This window comes from Leopardus geoffroyi, chromosome D2 (genome assembly GCF_018350155.1).
Source record: "Leopardus geoffroyi isolate Oge1 chromosome D2, O.geoffroyi_Oge1_pat1.0, whole genome shotgun sequence".
Lineage (NCBI taxonomy): Eukaryota > Metazoa > Chordata > Mammalia > Carnivora > Felidae > Leopardus > Leopardus geoffroyi.
The window spans coordinates 53,341,542-53,366,958 of NC_059334.1; the positions used below are offsets into that span (position 1 = coordinate 53,341,542).

Here is a 25,417-nt window from a genome sequence, read left to right on the forward strand (position 1 = left end):
CCATGAACCATGAGACCATGACCTGAGCCAAAATCAAGAGGCAGATGCTTAACTGACTGAGCCCCCCCCCCCCCCCCCCCCCCCCGCCAAGGTTTTTTGTCTTTAAGTAATCTCTTCACCCAATGTGGGGCTTGAACTTAACAACCCTGAAACCCCAAGATCAAGAGTCACATGCTTTACTGACAGAGCCAGCCAGATGCCCACTCCCCTTTTTTTCTTTACATTCTTTTAATTTGTACTGTCTTTGAAATCCTTTGTGTGCTTCATCTGTATATCTCAGTTGAGACAAGTCACATTTTTTCTTTCTTTTTTTTCTTTAACTAGTTAATTAATTATTTTGAGAGGGAGAGAGAGAGAGAGAGAGAGAGAGAGAGAGAGAGAGAGGAGATGTGTGCACAGTGGAGGGGCAGAGAGAAGGAGAGAGAGAATCCCAAACAGGCTCCACACTAAGTGATGTGGGCTCGATCCCATGACTGTGAGATTCATGACCTGAGCCAAAATCAGGAGTTGGATGCCCAACCAACAGCTACCCAGGTGCCCTCTTTCTTTTTTTTTTTAAGTAGGCTACATGCCCAGTGTTGGGCTTGACCTCATGACCCTGAGATCAAGAGTCACATACCCTACCTGCTGAGCCAGCCAGGTACCCCCTCGTCTTTATTCTTTAAGATATTTTTTTTTCTTGCTGACTCTTTGTCGGTGGTATCGTCATTTTACTGTCATCAATGATGGAGAAGCTGTTTGCCACTTATGTTAATGCAGCATTATAAGAAATTAACTGAATGTGAGGTTTTATTATAAGAGGTAAATAGTGAAGACGGAGACATTTTCATTATTGTGTTTATCAGATGAGGGATGCAGATACTAGAAGAAACTAGATGTTGAATAACTAAGGTGGACAGACCTGACCATTCTGTGCCACCCCTCACACTGTCAGTGCTGGAAGGAACCTGAAGAACTAACACCACTACACTAGACCTATTATTTCATCTCATGGTTTTTAATGAATTTACAGGCAGAAACAAGATATAAAATGTGTTAACCTACCTGATAGCTTGTTACAACTTGTCACAACTTTGCATGGAAATAATTTGTTTAGTTCTTCTTACATTATATTACGAACTAGCCAGGTATCTCACCAACCAGTTGAGCATTGTGTAATTCTTTTTTTTTTTTTTTTTTACGTTTATTTTTGAGACAGAGAGAGACAGAGCATGAACGGGGGAGGGGCAGACAGAGAGGGAGACACAGAATCGGAAGCAGGCTCCAGGCTCTGAGCCATCAGCCCAGAGCCCGACGCGGGGCTCGAACTCACGGTCTGTGAGATCATGACCTGAGCTGAAGTCGGACGCTTAACCGACCGAGCCACCCAGGCGCCCCAAGCATTGTGTAATTCTTAAAAAAATGTTTAATATGTTCTATTTAGGTTACAGAGTTGTTTATGGATAATAAAAATGAACTTGACCAGTGTAAATCTGACCTGCAAAATAAGACACAGGAACTTGAAACCACTCAAAAACATTTACAAGAAACGAAATTACAACTTGTTGAAGAAGAGTATATTACATCAGCTTTGGAAAGTACTGAGGAGAAACTTCATGATGCTGCCAGCAGGGTTTGTCCTTTGTTTTGATTTATACTTGTGTTCAAGAAATTAGAGAATGGGTAGAAGTGACTTTGTTTGCTTAAGCATTAATTATGAAGTTCTATTTATTCACTCCAAGTGACATTTCTGTCAATTTAAAGAACACTGTTTTATTATTTCATCTGAATTTTCCTCACTAGAGTTGCTGACTTAACAAAAAACATTCCTGAAGTTTTGCAAATAGAGAATGATTTTAACATACTTTGAAGACATTTAGAATAATGAGGTGATACTTTTCCCTTTGGTCATGATTGAAACTAATCAGTCATAAAGAATTTAGCACCTTCTAATGATGGGAGATGTTGAAAGTATTTAATTTTTTATTAGGTGCACGTTAGAGGAAGTAGTAACACATAATAGAAAAAAAAATTGTGAGGGAGCATAATTACTGTATTAGGTTGGCAAAATCCCTTTTCCTTGCCTAGGTTGCTAGGTGAGGGGAAATTCTTGGGCAACTGGATAAATTAGTGTGAATTGAAAATGAATTCTGATACAAATGTCTAAAACTTACTGAGTTCTTTTTTTTTTTTTTTTTTTTTAAAGTTTATTTATTTTGAGAGAGAGAGAGTACCAGCTGGGGAAGGGCAGAGAGAAAGAGAGAGAGAGAGAGAGAGAGAGAGAGAGAGAGAGAGAGAGAATCCCAAGCAGGCTCTTTGCTGTCAGTGTGGAGCCTGACACAGGTCTCGTTCCCACTAACCATGGGATCATGACCTGAGCTGAAATCAAGAGTTGGATGCTTAACTGACTGAGCCACCCACACGCCTCAAAATTTACTAGTTCTTGTCAGGAGAAATCCGTATGTAGCACAGATATTTTCACTAGTCTGCTTTTGTGATACCATCTTAATCAACATTTATTTTTAAAAATCATATGTAGTTGCTTACCACAGTTGAAGAAACTACAAAAGATGTATCTGGTCTCCATTCAAAACTGGATCGTAAGAAGGCAATTGATCAGCACAATGCCGAAGCTCAGGATGTTTTTGGCAAAAACCTGAATGGTCTGTTTAACAGGATGAAAGAATTAATTAAGGATAGCAGCTCAAAACAAAAGGTCATGCTAGAAGTTCACAAGACTTTGTTTGGTAAGTTTAAGCATTTTTTTTTTTAATGTTTTAAAAAAAACGTTTATTTACTTTTGAGAGAGGGAGAGAGAGAGAGAGAGACAGAGTGTGAGCAGGGGGCGGGACAGAGAGAGAGAGAGACACAGAATTAGAAGCAGGCTCCAGGCTTCGTGCTGTCAGCACAGAGCCCAATGCGGGGCTCAAACTCAGAAACTGCAAGATCATGTCCTGAGCTGAAGTAGGACGCTTAACTGACGGAGCCACCCAGGCACCCCAAGTTCAAGCATTTCTGATTATTCTAGTCTTTGTGTGATTAGCGTGAAACTAATTTCAAAACTGATCATTTACTATCGTAAGAAACTGGGGTGACCATGTCAGTAGTCCCTCCAGTGCACACACTGGCTGCTCAAACTAGGGAACAGTGCTTTTCCCGCCTTTGAATTAAAACAAGTCTTAGTTGTTGTTTTTGTCTATTTTTTATAAAGTAAGTTTTAACCATACCCATTGTTGCTATCTTCATTTAGGAAAAAACTCCTAAGTATTAGTTTATTTTATATGAAAATATTATCTTCGCTATAGAAAATTCATGAGATACAGAAATGTAAAAATTTGTAAAAATCACTTAGAGTCTAGGCACTCTAAGCCAACCACTCTAAGTTTGGCTTATTGATTTGTAGTTTCTCTTTTATAACCTCTTCCACTTACTGTAGTACTATGATTACCTATAGCTAGAGATCAGAATAATTCTTGGCTTACTGTGAACTATAGTGATGGCTCTGCTACACTGACAAGCATATCGAGTGCTTGCAGACTACTGTAGAACATATATAATTTCTATTTGATTAGATTTCCTAGCTTAGGTTGTGAACCATTTATTTTAAGCTTATTTGTTATTACAAATTTCCACAGCAAGTATATAAGTTTAGAAACCTCTTTGAAGTGGTTCTAACTGTATAAATATATTTATGTCAAAGTTTGTATCTTTTTTCTTTTTGGTATAGGTAACCTGCTGTCTTCCAGTGTCTCTGCATTAGACACAATTACTACAACAGCACTGGGATCGCTCACATCTGTTCCAGAAAATGTGTCTACACGTGTTTCTCAGATTTCTAATATGATATTAAAAGAACAATCATTAGCAGCAGAAAGTAAAACTGTACTTCAAACATTGATTGTTAGTAAATCTCTTAAATTATTTTTGAAGGGTTGCTTTGCAAAGTCTTCAAAAACAATGTTAACTGCTCTTTCATTTAAGCTTTATCAGAAATGGTGATAAACATAGCACTTTAAGAGTAGGTTTATATTTTTAAAGACAATATAAAGACCGTTTTTTTTTTTTCCTCCCAGGAAGATTAATTTCCAAATGCATATAACCAACCTTTAAGACTTTTTTCACTTATATCTTGTAACGTTAAGAGCAGGAGTTAATATGCCCAATAACTAGAGAGGGCAGGTTTAGCACCAGATGAATTCAAGGGACCCATGGGTTGTTAGTTGGCTCAGAAATTGGTAAGTCATCCTTTCCTCAAGGGTTCTGCAGTGGTCGTGCTGATGTTACAACTGACCCAACCAGAGGGGATAGAAGATGGTTAATTTAAAACTACACTAATACAGAAAAGTGCAAGAAAAACAACCCCTAGAATTCTAGGAACATATATGACAATTTATGGGATCAGATCTGTGTGATCAAGCCCTTCTGGGCCTTAACTGTAAGACTCTTTTTTGTAGTTCTATAGAAGCCACTCATCTAATTACACTTAGTATTACCTCTTTCATAGCTGATTTGAATAATACTCTTTATTTTGTAATTGTATGATTTACGTATGAAGTTCTTGGCCATATCACTTGCTTGGTTTTCTTCTTGGTGCAGGCTCTCTGCCTCCCTTTTAGAGTCTAACCTTATTATTATTATTATTATTATTATTATTATTATTATTTTAAATCAGAAGAAATGCTTTAATCAACATCTTCCAAATTTAAGCAGTACTAAAAAGATTAAAGAAACATAAACGAAATTAAAATATGATATTCAAAAGGAAACCAGAATTAATCTACTCTTGACATTCACCTTTTATTTCAGATGTGGGATGGAGAATGCAATTAATCTGCATTTCCAATTGCTGCCAATTAGTGAATTTCCTAGGTGTTTAAGCTACTAAATAAATCACCTAAGGCTTATTATATAATTTACAATGTAGTGATGATAGCTTTCTCTTCATTATTAATTTATTAAATGGAGTCTAACCATATTTGTTGAACATTTTCCAAGTAAATAACTACAAATGTTAGCTGACACTCTGCCTAGATTCAGTGCTTATATGACACTATTTGATATATTTCTTCATTCACCCAATTTGACAAAGTTAATAGATGCTCAGTTGGTACTAACTTTTGGGAAATTGATTCATGAACTAAATGCTAAGACTGTGTATTGATGTCTTCTTACCACGTTATATATGACTTTGTAAGCATTGCTTGAGTCAACAGAGATGACGGCTGCTCCTGCAGAATGAGTTGGAATGAGTGTCATAGCTTTTCTTTCCAAAAAAATACCAGTAGCCTTTTTTTTTTTTTTTTTAAGTATTCACTAATTTTTTCTATTATAGCTCCTCACCCTGCCCAAGTGAAGGGAACTTAGGTTCCTTTTTGTAAAAGGGGATTTTTTTTCCTTTCTGTAAAAATCCTCAGTCTATGGTATATTCTCAACTTTCCATATACCTTGACAAGAACAAGAACTTTAATGAGTTCTTCAGATATGATAGCATGTAAGTCACCAAGTCTTCAAAGTTAATTAAATACCTCCAGCTGAAAGCCTGCCTTTGAAGGCTATTTGGTCTCTGCTTTTTCGACTAGTAACCTAAGCTTATTTGAAATTTATTTTGTTAAAATGTATTTGCTTTTTTTTAAAAAAAAAATTCTTTATTTGCAATGCTGAAATCCTTAGAAAAGGATGGTCATTTTCCTGTCTTCTGAATTCTTTGGACTTCTATTGCGTTGGACTGTTAAGAATCTATTGTATGCTACATGACTATTTTCTTAATTACTATAGGTAGGAATAAGTAACTTATGATGAATATAAACTCTAGAAACAAATAGGCTCTGTAGGCTATAAAGATTAGACAATGGAAAGTTAGAATTTTACTCTGCATGTGTTAACAAAGTATTTAAGATACTATCATTAACCATTCAGGTTTATGAAAGTGAAAATATTTTTTTAAAAGACTTGTTTATTTTTAAAACCAGGATGTACTTAAGACTGACCTTCTAAGTTCACTGGAAACAACTTTATCCCCCACTGTGGTGTCTATACTGAAAATCAACAGTCAACTGAAGCATATTTTCAAGACTTCATTGACAGTGGCTAGTAAGGTAGCAAATGTTATGTTCTTAATTTCTCAAAGTCAAATTGTTGTTTAAGAAAGAAATTCCATGTGTCTGTGGCCACACTTGTCTACAATGCAAAAGCCATGGGTTGTGAGTTGGAATCTGGAGGAGAGAAGAGATAGGATGCTTGCTGCCATTGATGTGATCAGCAGAATCATGGCTAAAAAAAAATGAGAGAGAATGATCTTCAGGATAAATATTTGTTTACATAGTAGCATGTATAGCATGCTATCATGGGTGGGTAAAGAAGACATGCATATTCATTTATACATGCCTATGTATACGCATCTGCCTAAATATGCATAAAATATCGCTGAAAGTGTTTAGCAGTCATCTCTTGGAGGTAAGAGCGGCATTGAGGTTCCAGGGGCTAGAGAGGAAAGACTTCTCTCTGCATACTGTTTTCTACCTTTTCTAAAAGGTAGAAACTAAAAAAGACAAACTAAAAAAAAAAATTTTAATTAAAAGAAACTTTTTCCTTCAAAGATAGAAGATCAGAAAAAGGAAATGGATGGCTTTCTCAGTATGCTGTGTAACAGTCTACATGAACTACAAGAAAATACGATTTCATCCTTGGCTGAATCACAGAAGCTATGTGAAAACTTAACTGAAGACCTGAAGACAATAAAAAAAATCCATTCACAGGTATCTCATTTAGGTGATTTGGGGAGCATAAAAAGGAAGTTTTATAATCTTTAACTTGATAATCCTTGTTATGTAATCTGAATGCTGTAGAACTAATTTAAGAAATCTGAAAATACCATAGCTGCTCTTCCTTATAACAATAGTTAATACAAAATAATTAAGAATACTTTTCTTGATCAGTTAGTATTTCAGGATTTGCTACATTTAGAACCCTATACTAAAGCTCAGTAAAATAAGATAATCCCTTTATCACACCAAGATGAAAGATGAAACTATAGAAACATACATTTGGGGGTACAATTAGAAGGAAATGGTTACAATATTTGCAGTGAACATGTATCTGTAGCAAACCTGATAAATTGTTTTTTTCTATGGTAACATGGATGATTATTCTTTTTCATAAATTATGCTGTGCTGTATCTTGCTATTTCTGTCTCATTGATGTCAGACATTTGAATTGTAAATTAATACAGTTCTTACTTTTTATTGATTAATTATAAATATAATTCATGACTTAACCTTCTTCCATGTAAACTGTTCTTCAGTGCATGAGGTTTTAAACCAAAAGCAAACCTCCAAACCAAGGAAGTCATAATCTCTGAAGATGAGATACATGGAAAACAACTCCTGATATTCCTGAGGCCTGAGTAATGAGTGTGTAAAGTTTTATTAAATGAGGCCACTTATTACAAGACAGAACTCTTTGGTCAATAAAACTATTGATATGACTTAGTGAGTAGTAATGGTTTCCTTTTCTTTGGAAAGTGAGGGAGAGGAAATTCATATCCATGTCACCCAAAAGGAGAAAAGAAACACATCCAAGACTTTTAGGCAAGAGTTAAAGCAACTTCAAAGTAAGATTATTCGTTTCCCTGATTGATATACATGAAACTTTTTGGAGAAAGGATTAACGTCAGAAATTAGTGAAAGTAATAGTTAACATTTATTGAGCCACTCACTATGTGTTTATTCAGTACAGATACAGGTTCTGTTATTAGCCTAGTTTTCTAATGAGGAAACCAAGGGCTTGAAAGCATGTAAAGTATTTAGGTCCTCTGATAGTGGTAGTGGTGATTGTAGTACCTGAAAGGCATCTACCTTTTTTTTTTTCTTTTTTAGTTTATTTATTTTGACAGAACGTGAGTGGGTAGGGATGGAGAGAGAGTGGGAGAGAGAATCCCAAGCAGGCTCCACACTGTCAGAGCAGAACCCAACACCGGGCTCAAACCCATGAACTGTGAGATCATGACCTGAACCAAAATCAAGAGTCAGCTGCTTAACCAACTGAGCCACCCAGGTGCCCCTGAAAGGCATCCACTTTTGAGTGGCTCTTTTGTGTGTTTCTAGAACACAGTCTTGCAATTTGAAATTGCAGCAGTTTCTCATTATCTCTGCATCATCTTGTCTAACTTTTTAGGCTTATGTTCCAAGGTACATCAGCTTTTTATATATTAGCTGTTTTGAAATGTTTAAAATTAATATGCAATGGTTTAAACAGAAACAAAATACCTATGATCCGAAAAGTATTTTAGCATGAATGGTTTGACTTCTCTGGCTTTAAGGAAGTTAAATTTACTAAGTGAGCTATTTCGCAGGTATTCTAGAACTTGAGGTTAGCACTAACAACAATTATGTAAAACTCTGAACACCTATTTACATGCAGATAATTCTGATATATCTGCATTTTCCTCTACTTTGAGACTAATACAAATACTGACAGACTTCATTCATAATCAGTATTGGGTATGTGCTGTCAGCTGATGTGTTATTTAGAGATGTTGGCCAACTAATGGACCGAACAGTGAATAAGATTGCTGGGCGCATGTTCAGCTCTTTCTGGGTCTTTAGTGTAGCTTCTTCATATTATATATTTAAGTCCCTGTCATGTTGTGTGCCTTGTAAGAGCTCGCTTTTAAAGATGCCAGGTATGAGAAAAGGTAAAATTACAATTTATGAATATGATCCGGCCAGATTCTGTAAAATATTTCAGCTTCAGTAATTAACACTATTTTTTTTTTTCAAAATTTTTTTAATGTTTATTTATTTTTGAGAGAGAGGGAGACCGAGCATGAATGGGGGAGGGGCAGAGAGAGAGGGAGACACAGAATCGGAAGCAGGCTCCAAGCCATCAGCCCAGAGCCCGACGCGGGGCTCGAACTCACAAACCGAGAGATCGTGACCTGAGCTGAAGTCGGACGCTCAACCGACTGAGCCACCCAGGCGCCCCAATTAACACTATTTTTGGACTGCTTGACCCATTAGATGATCAGCATTACTTTTCCCTTCTAGTAGTGTTATCAGTTTAGAAGCAACTGGGTACTGTATGTCTGTCAAAGTGCTTCTCATAACATAATGTGACATCTTGGTGTGTTTGCTTAGTTCTGAGGTACACTGAAGGTAACTTGCTACGAATTAATAGTTAAAATAGCAAAGTTTGCTAATTATTTACTTTTTGAAAAATCCCTTTAATATTATCCTTTTAATATCACTTCTGCTGCTTTCCTCTATGGGTGAGAGATGGAATTAAAGATCTCTTGTCAGGAATTTGTATAATTCTCACCTATGGGAAAAATACTTCCATGTAGTATGGAAGAAAAGTTCAGGTGTCGTAACTTCAACCTCTTCCTCTCCCACACCTTTCTTACAGGAACTTGACCAGCTAATCAGTCTTTGGGCAGAGAGATTCTGTGCCTTGGAGGAAAAGTGTGAAAACATCCAGAAACCATTAAGTAGTGTCCAAGAAAATACAGAACAGTAAGCAGTTTTTAATTCTCTTTATCTCTTCTCTGCCTAAAATTATTTCAGTATAGAAGGCTTCAAACAGTACAGATCTTAACCCAGTTTCTCATTTCTAACATTTTATTGTTTGCTTTCTCATTCTCATTCCCTCTCTCTCTTCCCCACCTCCCTCTGATATTGTATATAGAGAGATCTTTTCTGAACTAGCTATGCATAGTTTGCAGCCATGATGCTCACTGTCCCCTAAATACTTCAGTCTGTATTCCTAAAAATAAGGACATTCTCTTACATAACCGTAACACAATTTTTTAAAGAAAATTAATATCAGTAATTCCTATTACCTAATATACAGACCTAATTCAAATTCTGCCAATTGTCTCACTGATGTTCTTTGTAGGAAAAGAAAAAGATTTTCCTTCTGCTCCAGGATTTAATCTAGGATCACACATTGCATTTGATTGTCATATTTCCTTTAGTCTGAGTAGTTCCTTAGTCTTTGTCTATAACCTCTTTTCAACAGGGTAGAATATTTGTTTAGTACGGTGTCCCTCAGTTGGGATTGGCCTTCAGGACTAGCTGTAGTTGTCAAGAACAACACAGTTGTGATTTCCTCGTAGCTGTTTTCAAGATAGTTTTCCTTATCTTTAGTCTTTGGAAGTTTGATTATATATTTCTTTGAGTTTATTCTGTCTGGATTTTCTCAGCTTCTTAAATCTGTATACCCTTATGCCTTTCACCAATTGTGGAAATTTTTATCCTTTATTTGAACGTTTTCAGCTCCATATTCTTTCTCCTCTGCTTCTAGGAGTTTGGTGACACACATGTTAGATTTTTTTATTATGGTCTCATAGGTCTCTGAGGCTATAGATATTTTCTTTGTTGTTCAGATTGAGTAAATTTTATGAACTGTCTTCATGTTCCTCTGTCATCTTTAACCTATTGTTGAACCCATTCAGTGAGGTGTTTCATTTCAGTTATTAGAGTTTTCAGTTTTAAAATTTTCATTTGCTTCTTTTTTAATCTCTTCTTTTCTTTGCCTAGATTTTAATTCTTTTTTTTTCTCCAAAAGTGTTTTAGTTGCTCATTGAAACATTTTTGTAAGGCTGCTGTAAAATCCTTAACAGATTATTCCAACATCTGAATTATCTCATATCTCAGTGTTGGCACCTGTTGTCTTTTCTCATTCAAGTTGTGATTTTCCAGAATGGTTTTGATTGTATCTTGAACATTTTTGGTTTATGTTAGGAGATTCAGAATCCTATTTAAGCCATCTTTTTTAGCAGGCATTTACTCTGTTTAGGTTTAGTGTGAAGGTCCTGGCCCATTTTTGTGAGCTCTGGTTCCAATGACAATTTTATTTTTGGAGTTCTTGCAGTGTTACTCTGATATGCTTCATTTGGTGCTACCCATATGAGAAAAATTTGTTCTGCTTTTGATGGATGAAGTGTTCTATACAGGTCAGTTAGGTCAAGTTGATTGATAGTATTTTTTGAGTCATCCATATCCTTACTGAGTTTCTGCCTATTCTATCAATTACTAAGAGAGGGTGTTGAAATCTCTGACTACAATTTTAGATTTGCCTATTTCTCATCAGTTTTATCAGTTTTTGCTGCACATATGTGATGTTCTGTTGTTAGTTGCATACACATTTAAGGTTGATATGTCTTGGAGAATTGACCACTTTATCATTATATAATATCCCCTTTTATCCCTGATCATCTTCCTTGTTCTGAAGTCTACTTTGTCTGAAACATATTAGTACTTAGCTTTCCTTTTATTGCTATTTGCATATAATGTATCTCTAATCCCTTTACTTTTGGGCTAAGTCTTTAGATTTAAAGTGGATTTCTTGGAGATAACGCATAATTGGGTATTGCTTTTTCATCACATTTAACAATGTATCACCTTTAACTGGTGTGTTTAGGCCATTCTCATTTGAAGTATTGATATAGTAGAATTAAAATCTGCCATATTGCTGGTTTCTTTTTGTTGCGTCATTTGTGCTTTGTTTCCTTTTATTCCTTTCCAAATTTAAGTTGAGGATTTTTACATTTTCATTGTATCTCTTCCATTGACTTATCATTTATACTTTTAAAATTACCTTTTTAATTAGTTTTTCTAAGATTAATGATACACATTTTTAAGTAATGTTAATCCATCTTCATGTAATTTACTGTTTCAGGTGTAATCAAAGGACCTTATAGGATACATTCCCAATTTCTCCTCATCTCGTATTCATTGTTTTCATATATTTTGCTTCTGTATATGCTATATACACCCAGTACACTGTTATGCTGATTGCTTTATCTTTTTTTTTTTTTTTTTTTTTTTTTTTTTAAGTAGGCTATACACCCAGCATGGAGCCCAGTGCAGGGCTTGAACTCACCACCCTGAGATCAAGACCCGAGCTGAGATCAAGAGTTGGTGCTTAACCAACTGAGCCACCTAGGCGTTCCCTAGTTCCCTATTTTCTTTTTTAATGTGGCTACATTATGTTACTTATGTGGCTCACATTATATTCTGTTGAACAGTGCTGCTCTAGAACTCTGGCTATCACCTGTTTTACTACCTAACTCCTGTCATGTGTCTTCCAGTTCTGTTGATGATCCTATTCCTTATATCATGTCCCATTCTGAATTCTTCTTTCTAGATTCTAGATCTAGAAAGTTGCCCTACTTTTAATTCCTAGTCTCTAAACTTCAGGATTTCTGGCTTCTTCCATAGCTCTGAATGGAATACTAGAGTAGGATTGAAATGGGAAGGAAACTATGATATACTCTTTAAGGCCTGTGCAAGCCATTTTTCCTGTCTTCCTGACATTTATTCAAAATGTCTTTCAAAGTGTGGTCCAGGAACCATGTTAAAGAATCAGCCAGGAGTAGGGCCCAGGAATCTAGGTGAGGTTTATGTATCCTGAAGTTTGAGACCCACTCAGTGCCTTTGGTATTTATCATGGATTATGGTCACTTATGAATAAATTTCATCTTCCTACTAGGTTGTGATTGCTTGAAGGACTAGATTTGTGTTGATGGTCTCCAACCTCTTACTTGAATTTCGTTCCCTTTTTCAGTCATTTCCATTTAACCTGTAGTTGAACTTTGGTTTTCAAAATAGTTACTCCCCCATTTGGTTTCCTCACATGGTGTACCACCTAGTGGTAATAGAGGGTAACTTTCATTCACCAAAGTTTAACTCTGTAGTCCTGTAACAGGACTTTAGTTTTACACCAAGATTATATTGCAGTGTACTGTGTGTGCCAGGTGTATAGTTTGTCACATCCCCATATTATCTTCTTAATTATTAAAAGCCTTATCGTTGACTTTGTTTTGTAACATTTATAATTTTTATGACGTATTTAATGTGATAGGCAAGGCAAAACTGCTTAAGAACAGAGTGCTAGGGGCGCCTGGGTGGCGCAGTCGGTTAAGCGTCCGACTTCAGCCAGGTCACGATCTCGCGGTCTGTGAGTTCGAGCCCCGCGTCGGGCTCTGGGCTGATGGCTCAGAGCCTGGAGCCTGTTTCCGATTCTGTGTCTCCCTCTCTCTCTGCCCCTCCCCCGTTCATGCTCTGTCTCTCTCTGTCCCAAAAATAAATAAACGTTGAAAAAAAAAAATTTAAAAAAAAAAAAAAAAGAACAGAGTGCTAGACTGATTGTGGACACTTCAGGGATTAGACTAGAGTCTGTAGGTGATGCCCTTAGGTAACATAATCTATTAGGAGGAATGAAACACATAGATAGATTTTATTTTTAGCATAGTCATCACTCTAAGAGGTACAAAGTAAAGCATTATATCTGGAGGAGAGCTGGGAAGGGTTTTATGAGAAAAGAGACATTTCCAAAGGTCACTTAATGGCAGATACATCAATCTGCTATGAAAAGACACCAGGTAAAGCATCCATTTTCAATATAGAAAATTAATTAAGAACATGGGCTCTGGAGCCAGACTGCCTGGGTTCAGATATGTCATTTTTGAACTGTGTGATCTTGGGTAAGTTATATATCTTTTGAGTCTTAATTTTCCATTTTTAACAATGTTATTCTCTTTTTCTATAGGAAATCCAAGGATATAATCAGCAAAACAACCTCATATAATACACAATTTTGTGCTGATTGTGATGGCTTATCACAGGAACTCAGACATTTTAACCAAGAAGGTACAAAACTGGTTGAAGAGTCTGTGAAACACTGTGATAAACTTAATAGCAGCCTGGAACTAGTATCTCAAGAGACTGAACAGAGATGTGAGGCTCTGAACAAAAGCGCACTTTCTTTTTCTGAACAGTGGGTATCTTGCTTAAATATAAGGGAAGAAGAACTTCAGAACTTACTGGAGGTAATAACTTTGTAATTGGAACTTACTTTGGAGAGAATAGTGATAATCAGGAAATTAAATACTCTTGGATAAGAATTGGATTGAAAACAGATACTTTATTTTTATTTTTTTAAGGTTTATTTTGAGAGAGGGTGTGCACGGGGGAGGGACAGAGAGGGAGGGAGAGAGAGAACCCCCAACAGTCCCTGCACCAGTAGTGCATAGCCCGATGTGGGGCTCACACCCACAAACTGTGAGATAATGACCTGAGTCGAAACCAAGAGTTGGGTATTTAACCAGCTGAGCCGCCCAGGCTCCCCCAGATGATATTTTAAAATAATGAATGGTTAGGGTGCCTGGGTGGCTCCTAAGTTAAGAATCTGACCTTCGGCTCAGGTCATGATCTCATGGTTTGTGAGTTCAAGCCCCACACTGGGCTCTCTGCTGTCAGCACAGAGCCGGCTTCAAATCTTCTCTCCCCGCCCCCTCTCTCTGCCCTCCCCCCCCTTCAAAAAATAAATAAAAACATTAAAAAAAATTAAAATAATGAATTAAAATTTTAAGCATAAATAGTTGGTATGCTTATACAAGATCTAGTATCATGTCCCCCAGGGCTTGAAATTATTTAACATGTATCTGATCTGTCTTGTATCTATCCTTGGTTTTTGACTTATTGGTTCCTTCAGTTAAGGGCACTCTATTTGGATATGTAATTCAAACCTGTTATTGCTTTAAGATACTGTTTTGATTGTTCAAAGGATACTTGATAGGTTTGTGTGTTTGCTTGATCCTAATACTTACATGAGCCCTTTGTGGCTTGGTTTTTCTTTCTGTGTCATAAAAGGATTTTACTAATATTCTCAGAAACTGGGTAAAAGGATGTAAGTATTTTAAGCTTTATAAGCTATTTTTACCAAGAGGAATCAGGGCTAATGGAGAAATAGGTGAGTTCAGATTTGAAACCAGAAATATACCAGATAAGCCTAGAGATCCTGTCATACTAGAAAGTAAGAGAGCTATTCAAGATTAGTGGGGTTGTATCAAAAAGAGATAGGAGTCTACCTGATGACACTTCTTTGTTTAAAGATGGTACAATTTGTGTATCAAAAAGAATAATTGCTATAATAGATTAAAATACATTAAATATATTAAGGCTTGTGAATTCATACACATTTCTTGGGTCTCCTTTGGATCATGCTAGGGAAGCAGTGCATTATTTTGAAAACTGGTAAATAAAGGGAAAGAGTTGAGCATCCATCTCTCTTTCCCAAAAGAATTCTATCTTGGTTTAGCAGGGTAGTGGATGAAGAAAAGGGTTTCATAGAAGAATCCCAGCTAATAAAATGCAGAAGAAATGACAGAATTGGAAAATCACCATTTTGTAATTCTAGTGAGATAACCCTTGTGGACATTAATGACTGCTTATACCTTTTGATGCAAACTGATGGAGAGGAGAACTTTATTTTTTTAATGTTTATTTTTGAGAGAGAGAGAGACAGAGCACGAGTCAGGAAGAGGCAGAGGGTGAGGGAGAGACAGAATCCAAAGCAGGCTCCAGGCTCTGAGCTGTCAGCACGGAGCCTGATGCAGAGCTTGAACCCACAAACTGTGAGATCATGACCTGAGCCGAAGTCGGACGCTTAACTGACTGAGCCACCCAGGAGCCCCAGGAAAACTTTATAATTAATAGGGTGACCACATTCAAACTCATGGATAAATCTTTTTTTTTAACCAATTAATCTTTCTTTTTATGTTTATTTATTTATTTTTGAGAGAGAGAGAGAGAGAGAGAGAACAAGTAGGGGAGGGGCAGAAAGAGAGGGAGACACAGAATCTGAAGCAGGCCCCAGACTCCAAGCTGTCAGCACAGAGCCCAGTGCAGGACTCAAACCCACGAACCATGAGATCTTGACCTGAGCCAAAGTCGGATGCTTAGCCAGCTGAGCCATCAAGGCGCCCCTCGGTTAATCTTTTCTTAGAATTTATTTTTTTATTTTATTTTATTAAAAAAATTTTTTTATTTTTATTTATTTATTTTTAATATTTTATTTATTTTTGAGACAGAGAGAGACAGAGCATGAGCAGGGGAGGGGCAGAGAGAGAGGGAGACACAGAATCTGAAGCAGGCTCTAGGCTCTGAGCTGTCAGCACATAGTCTGACGCGGGGCTTGAACTCGCAAACCACGAGATCATGACCTGAGCCAAAGTCAGAAGCTAACCGACTGAGCCACCCAGGCGCCCCCCCCCCCCAAATATTTTTTTTTACATTTACTTATTTTTTTTTTTTTTAATTTTTTTTTTTTTCAACGTTTTATTTATTTTTGGGACAGAGAGAGACAGAGCATGAACGGGGGAGGGGCAGAGAGAGAGGGAGACACAGAATCGGAAACAGGCTCCAGGCTCTGAGCCATCAGCCCAGAGCCCGACGCGGGGCTCGAACTCACAGACCGCGAGATCGTGACCTGGCTGAAGTCGGACGCCCAACCGACTGCGCCACCCAGGCGCCCCAACATTTACTTATTTTTGATAGAGACAGAACACAAGTGGGGGAGGGGCAGAGAGAGAAGGAGACACAGAATCCGAAGCAGGCTCCAGGCTCCGAGCTGTCAGCACAGAGCTCGACACAGGGCTCGAACTCACAAACTGCGAGATCATGACCTGAGCTGAAGTCAGACACTTAACCGACTGAGCCACCCAGGTGCCCCTAGAATTTATTTTTTTTTTAAGTTAACTCTACTCCTACTGTGGGGCTTGAATTCCTGACCCCGAGATCAAGAGCCACATGCTCTACTACCTAAGCCAGCCAGGTACCTCAACTGATTAATCTTCACATGAGACACAACTAGGCATTATGTGCTTTCAGCACCACCAACAGAATATTCTTGCCAAACAATTAAACCTGATTTACATCAAACCTTTGGATCTCACTACTTTGTAGAAAATACAGAGTATAGATAAACATAGGAAAATACAGTGTAGAGATGGCAATTGACCAGATCCAGAATTTGAGATAGCAGAGCAAAGACCTAGTTTTTTGAAGAAGAAAAATTTTTCAAAGGGAAAAATATGAAGAAAGATCTCCTATATCAAAAGAGAATTAAGACTAAAGGATCTTAAGTCCTAGTTTGCCTGGAATAGTCCTTGTTGACATCAGTTGTTTGGATGTAATTATAACTAAGAGTAGCTCTTTTCACTCTGAAGAGCATCTCAGTTTGGGTGATAAATTATATATCACCTACTTAAAGGCATATCAACCAACTCTAATGATAAATTCTGATTCAAACAAATGAACTGTGAAAATCGTTTCAGACAATTTGTGAAATTTGCACGCTGACTAGACATTTGATATAAAGAAATCAATGTTAAATTTTTTAGATATGAGAGTGGTCTTAAAAAACTCTGAACTCTTAGAGATGTATGCTGAAGTAAATGGATGAAATGATACAGGATTTGCTTTAGAATAATTCTATGGGAAGATGAAGAGGAAGTGGTTAATCTTGTTTGAGCTATACCCCATGTATGGATAAACACTGAGATTGGGTAGTCAATACAAGGGGGTTAATTATACTATTTTCTCTACTTTTGCATGTGTTTTTAAAACTTTACTGTGGAAAATTTCAAAGTAAGAGGAAATAATATATTGAATAAAATATTTGACAACTTCGATTTTAATAATGAAAGCTCATTTGCATCATTTACAGGTTGTAAACCAAGGTTGTGAGGCTTCAAGTTCAGAGATTACCGAAAAATTAAATGAACATAAAGCAGCTAATGAGAACCAGCGTAATATGTTTTTTGATCAGATAACTACTGATGAAGAAAAATTAATAGCACAAAGTCTAGAATTTAATGAAACCATAAAAATTGGTTTGACTAAGCTTAATTGCTTTCTACAACATGATCTGAAATTGGATATCCCAACAGGTAATTTCAAAGGGAAATAGAATGGTTCAAATTTTTAAAGTTGAAGTCAACCTTGTACTGTTCCAGATGTTTATAAGAAGCAGGTCCTGCTGTTGCCTGATAGGATTTTACCATCTCGCTGTAGTCAACTCAAATGGAAAAACTGGGACCCTAAAATAGCTTTAATCAAGATTAGGTTTCACAATACAAGTGACATGTACTTGTAGAAATTTGGGCATCCCAATTCAATAAAATTTTACAAACATTTAGGGAACTGGCTTTGTTAAGAGAAGACATTTTAAAAGCAAATGAAAACCAGCAACCATCTATCTAGCACTGTTTTGCATCAGGGCATTTTAATACCAAAAATTGAGGAATGTAATTAAATAAATTTAGTTTAGTGGAAAAACCATACCACATTGTGCATTTTCTTATGTGTACCTCTTATTTTGTCATGGACTTTTGGCATTTAGGAATCACCATGTTGAGAGGTCAGATGGCAAAGATCAGTGTAGGCTATCATGATTTAGGGAAGAAAGTATAACAGACTATTTAATAGTATGAGTAATTGAGTCATTATTTGCATTGCATTGAGGGTTGTGGACCCTGTCAATTTATTAAAAATCATTGAGTAGGTTTTATGGTATGAAATTATACTTCAAAGCTATGTACATAACATACTTTGAAGTATTATATACATGTATACATACACATACACACACACACCCACGCGGCCATCCCATGTAGGGTAGTGGCTATATCTTTGGAAGACAAGACTCATTTGGAAGTATACATTTTAGCATTAAAAAAATCTTCTTCAAATCCCACACTTCAATTCTTTTCCCGTTTATATAATCCGCTAAAGGTATGACACCACAGAGGAAAAATTACTTATACCCATCAACCCTGGTGAGAACTGAACCACGTGAACAGCTCCTTGATCAGTTGAAAAGGAAGCAACCTGAGCTGTTAATGATGCTAAACTGTTCAGAAAACAACAAGGAAGAGATCAGTCAGGTAAAATTTAAAGCATTCCTAATATTAGATCTCTCGCATAAACTCCTTTTTTCATCAACTTCATGTGAAGAATTTTATTCTTTGCCCTTAAATCCTACCCTGTCTCATTAATGGTAGTCGTCTGACCCTTCAGTCTGTTTCTTTTAATCTGGGCATTTTAAAATTATTAAAGTCATAATAATAATAACAACCAATATTTGTGCTTATTATGTGACAGCCTGTTCTAAGCACTTTACATAAATATATATACTCAGTTAATTCTCTAAGTAATCCTTTGGAGTAGATGCTAGTACTATCCACATTTTATAGGTGAGGAAACTTAAGAAGTATCTTGTCCTACGTCAGTGTGGAGTTGGAATTAGAACCTAGAAGAGCTCCACAATCTGTGCTCTTAACTCTAATAATTATTGTTATTAATTTTTTTTGAGAGAGAGAGCATGCTTGTGAGTGAGCAGGGGAGGGGCAGAGGGAGAAGGAGAGAGAGAATCTTAAGCAGGCTCCATGCTCAAGGGGTGCCTGGGTGGGTCAAGTTGGTTAAGCATCTGATTCTTGGTGTCAGCGGAGGTCATGATCTCAGGGCCCATGGGTTGGAGCCCTGCATCGGGCTCTGTGCTGAGGGTGCAGATCCTGCTTGAGATTCTCTCTCTCTTTCCCCCCTGTCTCTGCCTTCCCCTACTTGTACAGTCTCTCTCAAATAAATAAATAGCTTAAAAAAAAAAAAAAAGAGTTGGACGCTTAACCCACTGAGCCACCTAGGCACCCCTTAACTATAGTAATTATAGACAAGTTGGGAAGTCATAAAGTAACATAAAAACTAACAATTAAATTGTAATCCCATTATTCTGAGATTACTACTTTTAATACTATTATAAGTACTTCTCTGTGAGAAAACATTTGGGATTATTTTCATTATTTTTTAGACTTTCTACGAATTTTGTTGAGGTTTAACTTTTATGCAATGGATGTTGTGTTATTTTCAAAGAAGAAAACTGCATTTACTTTTGTGAAGATTTTTAAGTCCTTGGACTTAATCACTAATCTACCTTCTTATTTTAGGACTTGGATGAAGAAAAGTCAGTTCTAGGGCACTCAATAGAAGAACCTCCAAGTCAAGAGCCATCTATAGATGCTAGTGTGGATTGTTCATCAAGTGGTGGGATTCCGTTTTTCCAGGTACCTGATTATATCCTGTCAGATAATCCTTCCACATCTGATATAAGTCAGTGGCTATACAGTGTGAAGGAAAGTGCTACTTTTGGTGGGTGAAACTGAAAAATATTTTGTCATTCCTTTGGGATAGCTTGTTAACTTTTCTGATTTAAATTATTTACACAAATCTGATAATTGGTCAGGGTTTTTCTATGGGATAAATGAAGGCAAAGTTTGACTTCATTCCATCCCCAGATAGTACTCTTTAGCTATTGTATTTATCCCCTTTCCACTTCCTACATTCTCAGATGGATATGAAGAGCAGTCATTTCTCTCTTCCCTCCACCTTTGACATGGACGTCCTGGAGCCTATCTCTGCCCATACTCAGACTCTGAAGGCCAAGAGGTTTAAGAGACTGAGAGACTAAAGGCCTCTCACATTATTTTAGTTCTCCTACCTGAGGCTTTTCTCTTGTTAAGGATTCCCCCATGTTTTCTGAGCCCCTCACCTGCCTTGATCTTGCTCACTTAAGTCCTGTAACCTTTCCTAACCCCTTTTCAACACTGTTGGGAGCATGGCACTATAAACTGCCCAGTACCTTTCCCTTTGTTTTGAAGACATGAGCCTAGACGCAGTCTGTAAAGGAGGGATTTTCCCACATAAGACATTGATGTCTACATTTTACAGTTGAAATGCTGCTTGTGATAAATGTATGTGCTTGTATCTAATAGACTTGCAGGCGTCTTCCCTCCAAGGTCTAAAAAATTCTCCATCCCCCATGTAAGCTGGTTAAAACTTCTAGCTTAGATTCTGTTCAGTTCCTCTATGTCTGCCTCAAGGTAATTTTATCCCCAAATCCTTCCTACCTTTTGCTTTACTGTTAGAGAACTCTAAATGTATTTCTTTCCATTTTTCAGCCCTCTCTTCTGTCTTATAAAGTTAAGGAAAGAAGGAAACTTAAGAAAGAGAACCTTAGTGACTAATCTCTGGTTGGAAATCCTTTCATTACTACCGTTCATGATATTTTGAAGGCGAGGCTCAGTGGTTCAGCTGTGGCAGGGAAGTCCCTACAGTACCAGAAAAGATTTGGGGTTGGATTTTAGACCTTCAGCTGAAGTCTGAAAATTATGTTTTCCCTGATAGCAGTCTCATGTGGGGAAATTTTCTGGGTTTGAAATTCTAAAGTTGATGTATGATTTGTCTCAACATGGATGACTGGGTCTGCAATGGATGTCATTGGTCTCTTAAAGCTCTCTATGGGCAAGTATGAGAATTCCAATGAAATACAATTCCCAAGTGAGAAATATGAAATGTTTAAAAGAAAAGGTAAAATACAGTTTAAAAAAACACCTCAAGGTAGCCATATATCAGATTCTCTGCTTAAAATAGAATTGCCTGTTGTTGCATGATATCAAATCTTCATTTTCCTAGAGCAGGATTTATCAATAGCAGCTCTGCTGACATTTTGAGCTGGATAATCCTTTGTCGTGGTGGACTGTCTTGTTATTACAGGACGTTTCACAGCATCCCTGGCTTCTCCGCACTAGAAGCCAGTAGCACCTTACAGTTTTAACAACCAGAAATGTCTCCAGATATTACTAAAGGTACTCTAGGGAGTCAAATTGCTCCCCGATGAGAACCACTGCCCTATAGTAAAATCTATAATTTTGTCTTGGAAAATCATGCAGAAAATTAATATTTCTTTCACCTCACTCCTTCCATTGATGGTAAGATGAAAAAGGCATTCGCTTCTACTTGACAAACAAATTGTTGGCTCCAATTTGTCCTGAGTCTTTTCCACACTTAATTCCTAGCCTATAACCCAGAGAACTTTGAAAATAGAGTGTAACTAATATGTATTATGTTATGTAATAACACATATCTGTAATATGTAAAGTAAAATGCTACTTTATTGACTTAATTTCTTCCCTTAATATTCACAGCATAAAAAATCACATGGAAAAGACAAAGAAAACAGGGGCATTAATTCAGTGGAGAGGTCTAAAGTGGAAGAAACTACAGAGCATTCTGTTACAAGGAGCAGATTACCTCTACGAGCCCAGATAAATCTTTAGTTAACTTGAGGATTGTTAATTTTACTTTTAAGAAAAATGAAAAATAGAACCTATAACTCCAGAACTTGAGCCTTATGTATAGATGAAAAACGAATGGAAAATATCAAGGCAATACTGTAAATTTAGTTGACTTTAATATGTCTGCCCATTTTTCTGTCATTCTTGTAGTTCACTGTACATTAAGTTGGGTTTTATTTGAGACTTGCATTCAGTAAATGTGTATTTTGAGCTTTTGATATAAAATAGCCCTTTCTGGTATATCACTAGGCAGCACATATATAAAAGTTGCGTGTTCTTCTAGGCTTGAATTTATGTAGGTGAATACCGCCAACTTGCTTTTGGGAAGGACCATCTCCGTTCTTTTCTTGATACGATTGAATTATGTCTGTATCTGCTTGCTTCCTTCCCTAGACTTTTCCAGTCTGCATTCTCAGCTCATTTTCTCCTTTTTCATTTGCGACCAAACCATCTGTAGAGCTACAAAATGGTATCTATTCTTATTATGAGATAGCCTGAATTTTATCTAGAAGTCTTTAACACTTTTCTGTGGTTCTGCCTAAAATTACTATCAACAATAAACATAACCCTAGAAGCATTCCTTCCTTCAATATTTTTAGTCTGTTTCCCCCTAGATGAAGAAGCACTCCTTTATGAGGCCTTAACACATTAGCCCCCACAGAGTTTGTAAGAAGCCAGCTTCTCCAGAATATAGATTACTTTTATGGGAGAACTACCAAGAGCTCTGATTAATGGCTATGTGGCCTGTATCTTGGGCAGAGGTCCCAGTGATTTAAAAGGGCTTTTTGAAGCTATTAATTATGATGATAATTTCTATCCTCTTGTTTACCTTCATCTGAAACTTTGTTCTTTGTATATAATAAAATATGTATATGTATATTTTTCTTTACTGAAATCTTAACCCTTAGATGGGTCCTGACAGTTCTGATCTAGCAGCCAAATTTCTGGAAGTTGACATTTTTCAACATGAAGAATCAGCACACTAGAAGAAGGAAGAATATACGCAAAGAAAACATTTGGTGACCACATCAACTTAAGTGCATAACTTTAGAGAGATTTGATTGTGATAGCTAAGTAAAGCCAAGCCCTATTAGAGATTAGAAAACGTGCTACTTCAAGGAACTAAATTTACCTTCAGAAGTGTTAATTATCTTAATAAAAATAATGATACAATTTCTCTGCAAAATCAGATGTCAACATAACCTATGGATAATATCTAAGAAAATAATCTGCCCTCAGTAAATCCATCAATAAATTTGGTTTCTACATTAACTTGCTTGCCCTATTATTTATTTCCTTACTTATTTCTTTCACCTCATTCCTTCCATTGATGATAAGATGAAGAAGGCATTCATTTCTACTTGACAAATTGTTCGCTCCAATTTGTGCTGAGTCTTTTCCACACTTAATTTCTTGCCTATAACCCAGAGAACATTGAAAATAGAGTGTAGCTAATATGTATTATATTTACAGAGTTCCGCAAGTTCTAAAATTCCTAAAATACACTTCCACACAGGCACCACCAAGGAAGAAGGGCCTTGGTAAACATTCCAGGCTTTCAGTTGTACTCTAAGGGATTAATGAGAAACAGAGTGGCCCTCACAGGGCCTGAAGTCCAGCTTTAAGTCATCTGTTCTCTGACATTTTAAAGTTACCTAGGAATGCTAATGCAACTGACAAGCAAAAATAAATCACTAGAGAACTTTTTTATGTTTTATTTTACTTTAGAGAGAGCGCAAGTAGGGGAGGGGCAAAGAGACGGAGACAGAATCTGAAGCAGGCTCCAGGCTCTGAGGTGTCAGCACAGAGCCCGACGTGGGGCTCGAAACCAAGAACTGTGAGATCATGACCTGAGCTGAAGTTGGATGCTTAACCAACTGAGCCACCCAACGTATGACTCAGCTTAAAAACATTTTTTAAAAATTAAAAAATTTTTTGACTGTAAGTAGGCTCCACACCCAACGTAGGGCTCTAACAACCCCTGAGATCAAGAGTAACATGCTCCACTGACTGAGCTAGCCAAGTGCGCCCAGATCACCAGAGAATTTTAACATCCCAAGCCTTAAATCAGCTTTACAGTTTTTCATATACAATATCAAGCACTCAAAAAAAAAAAACAAAAAACAAAACCTATCAGCAAAAACAGAATAGGGAGCTTCAAGGACCCATTCCTCCTGAGGCAAAACCATTCAGAAACAACTTTGTCAGAACTAGGTTTATAGCAACAAAGCAAATGCTGAATCAAGAAAAGGCAAACCTAAAACTAGGAAATCTTTGTTATTTTACTTGCTCTTGCTCCATTCCCCTTCCCAGCTCCATGGTGAAGACAGACGGCAAACACACGTTCTCCGAGTAGGGACCCCGTTCACTGGTCCTGAAGGAGTAGAGGACCTCTTGTTCTCAAAAAACTGTTCTGCCTGGGGCAATCTGGAGGACTGAAGCAAGGCACTTGCCTTTGTCTCATCTAATTCACAACTCAGGGTGGAAAAGTGGCAGGCATTTCTCAAAAATATAAGGCCAATCAATGCCCTGCTGCTACCTGGGGCAAAAAATGACAGCTGAGGTAAATAAAAGAGCGTAAAGCCTGAGAGGGAAAAAAAAGGAGAGAGTTTCTTAGGGAAATTAGTCCTTCAAAGCCTACGTATACTGGGGAGTTGAGAAAGCCACTCATGTCCGGGCCAACTTACATGCTTAGAGAAGACCCTAAGCTTTCACTGCTGGCTGATCTCCAGGCTCAGCACAAGCAGATAGTGAAAACTAAGGCAGATTTTAAATGGCCTAGCTAAGCACTGAAGGTGTGTTCCAACACAGTCAATCTGTAAAGACTCGAAGGATTTTTTTTCTTTTCCTTAATTTTTTTTTTTACTTCTTGTTTTATTTATTTCTTGGTTACTGGTATTCAAGGAAATCTGTCAGCTTACTATGCAAGCAAAAAGAGACCTCGGAGACTACAGAAGTCAAAGAATCGATACTCGAAAATAGTTTAGGTAAGTAACAAACGGTTACAGCCACAGCAGGCAACAAACAAAAACCCTGAGGCAAGAAGAATCCCATTTCCAGAGAACCACATTATAATACCAAAAAATTTTTAACAGAAAGCTAAGAAGTATGCAAAGAAACAAAGTATGGCCCATTTACAGAAGAAAGGAATACAGACCATCCTTTATGAAACACAAACATTGGACTTTAAATGAACTGTCTCAAATACACTCATAGAGCTAAAGGAATTCAGGAGGACAATGTCTCAACAAATGGAGAATATTAGTAAAGAAACTAAAAAAAAGAGCCACACAAATTTTTAGCAGAAAAGTACTAAAACTGGAATGAAAATACACATACACAAAACACTGGAGGATTCCAATAGCAGATGTGAGGAGGCAGTAGCATGAACCAGTGAACTCGAACCCAGGTTAATTGAAATTTGTCTAATCCAAAATGCAGAAAGAAAAAAGAATGAAGGAAAAACTA

The 25,417-nt window shown here is 37.0% G+C and overlaps 1 protein-coding gene and 1 long non-coding RNA gene across 2 annotated transcripts in view; one reads left to right on the forward strand and one right to left on the reverse strand.

Annotated features, from left to right (window-relative positions):
- The window catches only part of KIF11 (kinesin family member 11), a 45,754-nt gene extending 22,533 nt beyond the window's left edge, over positions 1–23,221 (forward strand). The window contains exons 12-22 of the mRNA XM_045438217.1: positions 1,424–1,612; positions 2,519–2,726; positions 3,707–3,879; positions 5,949–6,074; positions 6,576–6,734; positions 9,382–9,488; positions 13,528–13,807; positions 17,488–17,710; positions 18,555–18,706; positions 19,763–19,879; positions 21,800–23,221. Of these exons, the coding sequence (XP_045294173.1) occupies positions 1,424–1,612; positions 2,519–2,726; positions 3,707–3,879; positions 5,949–6,074; positions 6,576–6,734; positions 9,382–9,488; positions 13,528–13,807; positions 17,488–17,710; positions 18,555–18,706; positions 19,763–19,879; positions 21,800–21,931 (1,866 nt within the window). The 3' untranslated portion in view covers positions 21,932–23,221. The remainder of the gene's footprint in view (positions 1–1,423; positions 1,613–2,518; positions 2,727–3,706; positions 3,880–5,948; positions 6,075–6,575; positions 6,735–9,381; positions 9,489–13,527; positions 13,808–17,487; positions 17,711–18,554; positions 18,707–19,762; positions 19,880–21,799) is intronic.
- LOC123576830 overlaps positions 2,539–25,417 on the reverse strand; it is a 40,396-nt gene continuing 17,517 nt past the window's right edge. The window contains exon 3 of the long non-coding RNA XR_006701603.1: positions 2,539–2,644. This is a non-coding gene — a long non-coding RNA (uncharacterized LOC123576830). The remainder of the gene's footprint in view (positions 2,645–25,417) is intronic.